The sequence below is a fragment of the Orycteropus afer genome, unplaced genomic scaffold (genome assembly GCF_000298275.1).
Source record: "Orycteropus afer afer isolate SDZICR_OR568_19922 unplaced genomic scaffold, OryAfe1.0 scaffold00231, whole genome shotgun sequence".
Lineage (NCBI taxonomy): Eukaryota > Metazoa > Chordata > Mammalia > Tubulidentata > Orycteropodidae > Orycteropus > Orycteropus afer.
The window spans coordinates 5,149,090-5,159,899 of NW_006921818.1; the positions used below are offsets into that span (position 1 = coordinate 5,149,090).

General features: G+C 38.3%; 1 protein-coding gene across 1 annotated transcript in view; it reads left to right on the plus strand.

Annotated features, from left to right (window-relative positions):
- Positions 1-10,810, plus strand: part of USP39 (ubiquitin specific peptidase 39) — a 71,035-nt gene that overhangs the window by 15,872 nt on the left and 44,353 nt on the right. Inside the window, exons 2-5 of the mRNA XM_007948896.2 lie at positions 3,976-4,045; positions 5,756-5,850; positions 6,966-7,102; positions 8,388-8,540. Coding sequence (XP_007947087.1) covers positions 3,976-4,045; positions 5,756-5,850; positions 6,966-7,102; positions 8,388-8,540 — 455 coding nt within the window. The remainder of the gene's footprint in view (positions 1-3,975; positions 4,046-5,755; positions 5,851-6,965; positions 7,103-8,387; positions 8,541-10,810) is intronic.

Genomic DNA, 10,810 nt, shown 5'->3' on the forward strand with positions numbered 1-10,810 from the left:
TAAAAGTTCTGTGACTACACAGTCTTTTCCCTCTTTTTGTTTGTAGTTGTCCTCACTTGCCAATTGATGTCTCTGGTTCCCTGTTTACAATCTTGTAAACTCATTTTACTTTGGCTATGTCCATAGCTGTGGTTTCTGGGTTATGTCATCTTGTGTATTAATATTAAAGAGGTCTTTTGCACCAGATTTGCATCCTTTGATTTCTTGACTTATGCTTCTGTGGCCTTTGATTGTGGATCCAAGTAAAATGAAATCCTTCACAACTTCAGTCTTTTCTCCGTCTATCATGATGTTGCCTATTGGTCCAGTTGTGAGACTTTTTATTTTCTTTATGTTGAGGTGTAATCCATACTGAAGGCTGTAGTCTTTGATCTTCATCAGTATGTGCTTCAAGTCTTTGTAACTTTCAGCAGGCAAGGTTGTGCCATCGCATATCTCAAGTTGTTAGTGCATTTTCCTCTAATCCTGATGTTGCATTCTTCTTCATATTGTCCAGCTTCTCAACTTACTTGCTTAGGGTAGAGATTGAATAAGTATGGTGAAAGGATACAATTCTGATGCATACTTTCCCTGATTTTAAATCATGCAGTATCCCTTTGTTTTGCTCGAATGACTGCCTCTTGGTCTATGTCCTCATGAGCACAATTAAGTGTTCTGAAATTCCCATTCTTTACAATGTTATTCATAATTTGTTATAATCTACACAGTTGAATACTTTGGCATAGTCAATAAAACACAGGTAAACATCTTTCTGGTATTTTCTTTCAGCCAAGATTCATCTGATATCAGCAATGATATCCCTTGTTCCATGCCCTCCTCTTCTGTATCTGGCTTGAATTCTGGCAGTTCCCTGCTAATATATTCCTGCAACTGTTTTTGAATTATCTTCAGCAGAATTTTACTTATGTGTGATATTAATGATACAGTTTGATAATTCTGTTGGATCACCTTTCTTTGGAATGAGTACAGTTATCTATCTCTTCCAGTCAGCTGGCCAGGTTTCTGTCTTCAAGATTTCTTGGCAGAAATGGGTGAGTGCTGGCAGAGTTGTATTCATTTGTTGAAATACCTCAGTGGGTGTTTCGTCAATTCCTGGAGCCTTGTTTTTCGTCAATTCTTTCAGTACAGATTGGATTTCTTCCTTCTGTCTTAGTGGTTCTTGATCATATATATGCTACCTCCTGAAACGGTTGAAAGTCGACTAGTTTTTTTTTTTTTTTTGGTACAGACTGTATTCCTTCCATCTTTTGGTACTTCCTGCATCATTCAATATTTTGCCCATAGAATCCTTCAGTATTGCAACTTAAGACTTGAATTTTTTTCTTCAGTTCTTTCAGCTTTAGAAACATTGACCATGTTCTTCCTTTTTGATTTTCTAACTACTAGTCTTTGCATGTTTCATTATAATACTTTACTCTGTCCTCTCGAGCTGTACTTTGAAATCTTCTGTTTAGCAATTTTACTTCATCATTTTTTCCATATGCTTTAGCTCCTCTGCATTCAACATCAAGCTTCAGCATGTCTTCTGACATCCATTTTGGTATTTTCTTTCTTTCCTGTTGTGTTAGACTGGGTTCTCTAGAGAAACAAAACCAGTAAAACGCATATATATATATAGAGAGAGAGAGAGAGAGAGAGAGAGAAATTTATCTTAGGAAAATGGCTCACACACTTGTAGAAGCTGGCACGTCCAAAGTTCCTGGATCAAACGTCAAGCTGGAGGCTTTTCCATGTCAAGCTGGAGGCTTTTCCCGACTCTTGCAACTGCAGGGGCTGTGGAGCTCAAGGCTGGCAGGCAGTACACCGGCTGTTGACTCCAATGAATGACAAACCCAAGATCTCCAGGCTGAATGGTGGACTGTTCACTCACGGACAGTTGTAGGCAGCACAACAGATTCCTGATCCACAGAAGAATGTCTCTTTTCCCAGGATGTCCTTGGATATACTGGAAGCAGGCCACACCCCTAGTGAAACTCCCTTTCACCAGATTGCCTGCTCAAAACATAGACATCTGATCCCATCATGGGAATAACCACATCACAACAGCTTAAACCACACAGAATTGTGGTCCAGCCAAGTTGACACACAGCTTCAACTATCACACGTATCTTTTTAATGACCCTTAGCTTTCTTCATGTATGATCTTGATTTCATCCTACAACTTGTCTGGTCTTTGGTACTTGTTCAGTGCATCAAATCTGTTTTGCAGATGGTCTCTAAGTTCAGATGGTGTATACTCAAGGTTGTCTTTTGGCTCTTGTGAATATAAGTGTATATCCTGAAATCTACCACTTGTCAAGAACTGTGAAAGGTCTAAGATTTTACTCTCTTTGCAAGCTAAGAAGTTAGTCTACTATGGTTTCATGGATGCTGATAAAAGATATGGAACTCCTGGGTCAGAGACAAAGGACGTTTTATTACTCAAAGCCATAACAGTAGTGAGACTGTTAGCATTTGTGTTAATTCCTTGAGTCACTTTCCATAGAGCAACATGGAGAAGCCAGATGACACCTGTATACATACAGGATTGCCTTGTGGAAGAAGAAGTTTGAACTTTGAAAACATGAATCTTTTATAATGGGCAGTAAACTTGCTTTTACTTTGTAGAGAGATATTCTTTCTCTCTTCCAAAGCAGTTTACTCTACCAACATCCTTGACAGAATAATCTGGAGCAAAGGTAGGCTATGACTTTCTTCCCAAGATGTGCAGAAATATGAGATCCACAGAGAATTGTCTTCTGAAATCATTCTGCTTTAGAAAAACTAGTACCTTAGAAGCTCCTATAGGTCCCTTCCCAGTTGTATATACTTCCTTTCCTATAATCACAGTCTTGAATTTTCTTCTAATTATTTTCTACTTTCATTTATTGTTTTATCTCATACATCCCTAGGTTGTGTAGTGTTTATTTTGTACTTGATATACATGGATACACAATACTGCATACAGTCTTTTGATTTGCCCTTTTCTTTTTGCTAGTGATATATTTGACGTTCATCTAGATAAATGTTCATAGCTGTATGTTATTCCATTGATGGTATACCAGAATATACTTCTCTATTTTATTTGCGATGGACATTTGGGCTGTTTCCAGTTTTGGCTCTTTCAGCTTTGCTGCTATAAATATTTTTAAATAATGTCTCTGGGTACATATGTACAGAAGTGTTTCTGGGGTATATAATTAGAAGAAAAATTGCTGGGTCAAAGAGTCAGCATGCTTTTAGCTTTGATGCTGCTGTACTATTTTCTTTTTTTATTATTTTTTATTGTGATTTGGGTGAAGATTTACAGAGCAAATTCACTTTCCATACAGCAGTTCACATATACTTTGTTGCATGTCATTGACCACAGTTTACCACAGTGCAACAGCTCCCCTCCCACTTCTTCCCCATAGTTACCTCTTCCCAGTGTCCATCCCTCCATACTCTCCTGCCCCCTGAGCTGTCTCCCTGTGCATAAGTGCTGTACTATTTTCTAAAAAGTTGTAGTAGTTTATATCTCCACTGGCTATTCTTGAGTGTCCCCATTGCTTCATATATTCACCAATACTTGGAATTTTCTGACTTTATTTTTCCCTCTCTGGTAGGTGTGAAGTGGTATGTCACGTATTGATGAGGTTTACATACGTAGGCTGTATTTTTACATCTTTTTACCATGTAGGCTGTATTCTTGTTTTAAGACATACTTTTTCATGTGTTTAGCCCATTTTTCTGTTGGGTTGTTTGCTTTTCTTAGTGATTCACAGGATTTCTGTATGTATCCTGCAGACTAATCCTTTGTTGGTTATATGTATTCCAGCTATAGTTTCCCAGTTTGTAGTTTGTGCCATCAGTGGCTTTTTCACATGTTGCAAGGCTGCCTGTATTGGACTTCATCTTGATTAGTTCATCCCATTTCTGTGTTTCTTTACTTCTGCTAGTAGTTGATGTTGAGAACAGGCTTCCCGTTTCTAAATCTTGTGGTGATTTTCCTTTCAGCCAAGAATGGCCGTGTGGATTTCGAGGACCGGAGGAGCCGCCACTGTCCATACTTGGATACCATTAACAGGTCAGTAGGATGGGTGATGAGAGCAGCAAAAAGAACAATGCAGTCTATTCAGAGAGTTCATGGGATATGTTAAGTTTATCCCTTCTAAAGCTTTCTGCCCAGAAAATTATACTTTTTGCCATTACACCTAGTCCTCACTTATCAACATGGTTAGGTTCTAAAGACCAGGTCATTATGTCAAAATTGGTATTATGTGAAAATGGAGGATGACTGCATCAGATCCTAAAATGGAAGATGGCTGTGTTATTACATAACTGCCAAAGTACTGAGAATCATGGCCCAGCCAAGTTGATACATAACCTTAACATCACAGCCAGCATTACTCTTGCCTCATACCTCAGTATTCGTTACTTCAGTCATACAAAGTAGAAAAGGTTTTTATTATTGTTGTAAATGCAAAATGTTGGATAATGAGAGGGTTGATAGTGAAGGGTAGATGAGTTATAAAAACCTTTTCCTTTACTTTGAAGAGTCAGTGCATGTTGTAGAACAAGAATGTGTAAGGGTAAACACATGTATAAAGAGCTTTCAATTAATTTTGAATTTGTATGTTGGAATAACAGGAAATGTGGTGTCCTTAAAGATGAAAATAGGAGCTCTGGTAGCATAGAGCCTAAGGCACTTGACTGCTAAACAGAAGGCTGGTGGTTCAAACCCACCAGCCACTCCTCGTAAGGAAGATGGGGCAATCTCCTTCTGTAGTGATACTGTGTCAGAAACCCAAGGAGGGGTCACTATGAGTCGGGTTGGACTCGACGGCACATAACAACAACAACACAAAGATAATACTAAAATATTTTGTTGAGTGCCCATTTGTGCCAGGGATTCAGCAGATAAAAAAAAGGATAAAAATTTGTCCTAAAGTAGAGGTATTTACCTCATTATGCTTCAATCTGCCCATAGAACTTTCTGTAAAAATGTAGTTGTTCTGTGTGAGGGCTGCCCAGTATAGTGGCCACAAGCTGAGGGTGGCTGTTGAGCACTTGCCATGAAGCTTGTGCAACTGAGGAACAATTTAGTTTAGTTTCAATTTTTAAAAAGTAAATATAAATAACCATGTGTGGCTAGTGGTCCTTTTATTGCATAGTGGAGCTCCAAGAAACCATTACCAATTATTTAGAGTTGATATTTGAAAAGAAATCTTTCTGCCACCTGTAGATTCAGTGGCAATAAAGATTTTTGTACCTTACTTGGCCACAATCACACAGTTACTTTGCTCTTATATAAATAGATCTATTTGGGGATATTCTCCTAAAATTCTTCAGGCTTTCCCCTTACTTTTGTGGACAAAACTAAATTTTAATTTTTATGAAAATTGCTTTTATAAAAAATAATTTTCATAACTGTATATTCACTCTTTTAATGACCTTATACCCCTAGTCTTTTAGTTTGGAATGCTGCCAGGGCCCTGTTCCTTTGGTCCAGTTCTTGTAGCTTTCCCCTTGGAGAACGTGACTACAATGGAAGGTCCTTGACTGGTTATAAATATTAATGAGAAAGCGAGTCATTGGCACTTGTGTGTCTGATAGAGACACCTTGACTCTGCTTTGGGGTGTGGTGGGTGAGGAATAGTTAATGTTCTCCATGGTTCATGTATAGTAGTTGAACCTTTCTCTGAAGGATGCTTTTTCACACTGGAATGTGCTTTATAGGTGCCCTTCTAGACATCCACCCCTATTAATTGTTTTATCTTTTGTTTTGGTTTTTTAGGAGTGTGCTGGACTTTGACTTTGAGAAACTGTGTTCCATCTCCCTCTCCCATATTAATGCATATGCCTGTCTGGTGTGTGGCAAATACTTTCAGGGTAAATAAATGATACGTGTTGTAAACTTGTTAAGTGCTCAGCACTAGCCACAGGTCTGCTCCAGGGACTTTTTTTTTTTAAGAAAATAAGCTGCTTTTAGGAGTCATATCTAATAATCCTAATATTAGTCCCATTTATTCTTGGAAATCCAACAGGAGGCTCTGTGATTGGTCAGAATCTGAATACATCTCAATGGGAGAAAGTGAGTCATGTGAAAGACTGTATTGGAGATGTCAAGGATCTGTGTTCTTAAATCTCTAATGTTTTATGAGAATCCTTTTGCTCTAAAGAGGTTTTTATGTCAGTTCTTTTCTGAAAATTGATCATTTTAGTTCATTTAGAGTAGGCAAATGCTACGTACATAGTATAGTGTAAGATTTGAAATAAATATGAACTACTCACTTGCATTTATAAGAAGTCAAGGTTAACACATAAAGCAGTCAGTCAGCTCTATAAGACCATAAAGATGGCTACTAGACTGTGTGGCATTGAGTACAACTAACGGCAATAAGAATTGGAGAGAAGGAATAGTCAACGTTAGCTGGAGTGTTTGTGTAAAGTTCATTGAGGAGTTGGAGGTAGAACTTGAACTGGCAAGGACATACAGGGTTTGAGTGGGCAAAGGAGGAGATATTCAGAAAGGAATGACATCATAAACAGATGTACTTAGATACAAGATTGTCCCAAATGTGGGCATTTGGAAATGTAGGACTTAGTGATGATGCACTGTCAAAGTATGTGTGCATATTTATATATGTATGTGCATATTTTACACAGAATACACGAACAAATCTAATTAAACTTCATTCATGAAACTAATTCATACATAAGTACTTTTTGTATATATGTACATTTCCCGTTCATGTATATGAAATTGGTTTCCCCAACCAATGGCTTATGCCTTCTAGGGAACAAAGTACTTGGTAAACTATTACTACTTGCTAAATTTTGTGATGAGAGAGCTCATGTGAGAGCTTCATTTCACGGATGGCATAGTTCTTTGTTTTTGCTGTTATTAACATGTTCTAGTACAAAACAATGAAAGGAAAACCAAGCTTGATTTGTGCCTTTCTGGAATCTGCCCTTCTCTTATAGCCTTTCTTCCTTCCCTACAGGTCGAGGTTTGAAATCTCATGCCTATATTCACAGTGTCCAGTTTAGCCACCATGTCTTCCTCAACCTCCACACCCTCAAGTTTTACTGCCTTCCAGACAACTATGAGATCATCGATTCCTCACTGGAGGATATCACGGTCTGTGTCCAAGAGGGTTGGTTTGAGGTCACTTCTCTTGGGAGCCTTTCCCAGGCTCTGTGGGAATTACCCCACCCCAAGACCAGGGAAGACTGTTTAGTCCCCTTGGGTTTGGAGAGGTTTCATTCTCTGTGGGCAGAACCAGGGAAAGCAACAAAGGAGGTCAGCGTTCATAATTGCAGCCTGTGGTCTGTAACCTCATTGCAGTCTTTACGCTTTTTAATAATTGAGGGCTGAGACTGAAGAACTGTGGCTGCTTTCTACTTGGGGTTAAAGCTTTTTTTTTTAAACCAAAATTTAAATTTATTAATTTAAATTTGGAACATTTCTTTACAGTGATTAAAGTATCTTGTCCATTAGCCAGGAAACCTTAGTATCAGAGCATCTGATAGATGGAGTTAAAGCATTTTTGTGAAATCAGTTATCCTTCCACATTTTGGAGTAGGGCTGTGAATTGGGTCTGGTATAGGACAGTGAATATCAAACTGTTAGCAGCTCCTGGCTACTTTAGACATGTGGCCAGAATGACCCATTTGTGGCTCCATTTGTAGCTCCACTTTGTTACCTGTGCCAAGAGTCACATGTAAAGTCCTGTTGGGCTTTGGTTAATATTGAAACTGTTGACTATTATTTTCCTTTTTTAGCAAGTGGCTACTTTAAAAGTTTAATCAGTCTATTGATAATTGGGGTTAAAATAGTTATGGGTAATTTATAAGGGAGGAACTGAAATCAAGATTTTGAAGCGAATTGGTGACAACCTCTGTCTAGCCCATAACAGTGTTGGGATGACCCATATGGCTCTGTAACAGGGAAGACTCTGGTCCCACATCTCCAGTCACAGGGAGTCATGAGGGTCCTGCCCAGATAAGTGAGGAGGTGCTCCAGCACCTGAATTGGGTAGATGTGTTGGCTCTATAGTGGGTTGGTTTACAGTCAGGGCTCAGGCTTCTGCTGCCTCCAGAGACTTGCATGGTCCTGTAGTTTCTGGTAGTTGTTTTATCTTGGAGCTGCCCAGGTAGCTGAGGCCGGAGGAAAGACCTTGGATTCAGTGATTTGGGGCTAAATGCAGAGATCCCCTTCTAGATTAGCAGTATGGAGAGGACCTCCCCCATATTACCTTTGTCTTTATGTTTACTTTTGGGGGCCCTTTTAAGTGTGTGGCCAGAAGGCCATGATCCATTTGTTTTTTGTTTTTGGCAGAAATTGTTGTTCCAGACATATCTTATCTGTTTTGTGAATTCTAGTTATAGTTCTCAAACAACTTTGAATTTTCTTGTGCTTGTAGTATGTATTGAAGCCCACTTTCACAAAGCAGCAAATTGCGAACTTGGACAAGCAAGCCAAATTGTCCCGGGCATATGATGGCACTACTTACCTGCCGGGTATTGTGGGACTGAATAACATAAAGGCCAATGACTACGCCAACGCTGTCCTTCAGGTAGGATCAAGGTGGGAACACTGAAGAAGAGAGGAATAGTGACCAGGGAATAGTGGAGGGTCAGCCAAGAAATCACCACCTCCTTGTTGAGTACAGTTGTTTGGTCCTGTCAGAGTCCCGCTGAGGACTTTGCTTGAGTATTTTGCAACAAGTGGTGCATTCCTGTGTCTGCTCAAGGGTCTGCTGCCAAATGGTGAGGCCTTTGGAAAAAGGTCCCCAAGGACCTCATGGCTTTGGAGCTTCTTAGGGAATGAGGGATGGAATCTGGATGCTGCCTGGCCATAGCAAATAAGAAATAGATAGGCTAGGTAATGCATTGTTTTAAGGTACAGATGCTTATTGTCTTTGATGTCAGGTGTTTCATTCCTATTCCTGTACTTAAGTCCAAATGGGAAAGGCAGAAAGCCAAAATTGTCCTATTTGCAATGAAAAGTTTTCTTTTTTTAAATTATATAAGTAATATATACACATTGTAAAAAAAATTAGAAAATGTTGGTAAGTAAGCATATGATGTAAATAAGAAAACTGACGACCATCCCCACTTCATCCAACAGAGGAAAAATTGATTAAAGAGAAAAAATACATAAACATACTTTCATTGAGGAGAAAATGATAAAGTGAAAAGTGAAAGCTTTTTTCTTTTCCTTCTCCAGTGCTCTGTCCCAGAGTAGTTAACAGTGTATAGACTTTCAGAACTTTTTTGTAAACATATTCACAGATTAAGGATAATCTGTCATATGTCAATATCATGACTAATGTTTCCATTTCCCAGCCCCAGCTGATAGATAAAATGTAATCGTCCTACCTGTATTTCCTCTATTACTAGTGCTGCAGTGAGTATCCTATAGACAGTCTTGTACTTTTTGTGGCATTGTTACATTTTGTTGTATTTCTTTTCTGAACTTTAAATGTACACAATCACATTTTTTTTTTTTTTTGCTTATGAAGTGATATAGTACGTATAAGTAAGCCAATGGTACAGTGATTAAAGTGCTTGATTGCTAACTGAAAGGTTGGCGGTGGGAATCCACCAGCTTCTCTGTGATTGAAAGATGTGGCAGTCTGCATCCATAAAGATTGTAGTGTTAGGAACCCTATGGGTCTGTTCTACTCTTTCTCTGTAGGGTGGCTGTGAGTCTGAATTGACTCGACAGCAATGGGTTTAAAGTATGCATATGTGTCTTGATATATATTTAATTTAAAAGTATACTATGAAATCAGTAAATATTCTTCTGCAACATTTTTTTTTTAAATTTACATTAATGTTTTATTAGAAAAAGCTGGTGAACAGTACATGTTCAAATCCTTGAGTCTACCAGGATTATATTCCTGCTTTCACCAAGTTTTTGAGAAACTTATTTTTGGTGAAAATATGCACAACAAAACATATATTCATTCAATTTTTAAATGCACAGTTCATTGTCAGTGGTTACGTACTTCACAATGTGTCACCATTCTCCCTATCTCTGTCCATATTGTTTTACCACCATTAACTTAGATCCTCTGCCCCTTCAAGTTCTCATCTATAAGAAACAACATGGAGAATGTGCTCCTTGGAATGAACAACTATATGAACCCAACAGGTCCACACTTACCCAAAACTAAAGATGAGAAAGCACAGAGCGTCAGGGAAAGAGGAGGAATGGAAACAGTGAACCCACAGAGGAGATGGGGAGAGAGCTGACACATGGCAGGGATTGCAAGCAGTGTCACCAAACAATTTGTGTATGAATATGAACTGTTGATTGGGAATACTAATTTGGCTGTGTAAGCTTTCACATAAAGCACAGTAAAAGGTTCAAAAAATTCTCATCTGTGCTTTAGTGTTACTGTTGTTAATTTGCTCTCATAGAGATAATTCTTCAAAAGAGCATAGTGCTTAAGGCAAACATTCTTTATTAATTGAGCCAAATTGTTGTTTAGTTTAAACATGATTTCATGCGATAATTTCAGTTGAAGGTGTAAAAGTTGTTTCCAGGCAATAGATTCAGGGTTTTTCCAACTTCAGGGTAACCAGCAAGTCTGCTCTTCATAAGAATTTGAGGTTCTGTTCTACATTCTCTCTCCTTTTGATCAAGATCCATCTATTGGGGCTTTGCTCAAAATGCTTACTAATGTAGCTAGGCACCATCCTTTTCTTCTTGTCTCATGGCAAAGAAGTGTAACATTCTTAATGATTTCACATTATTTCATTTTATTGATGAATTATAACTTATTTAGTCTGTCACTTATTCTTTTTTTTTTTTTTTTTTTGTGGAGAGCTTCTTTTT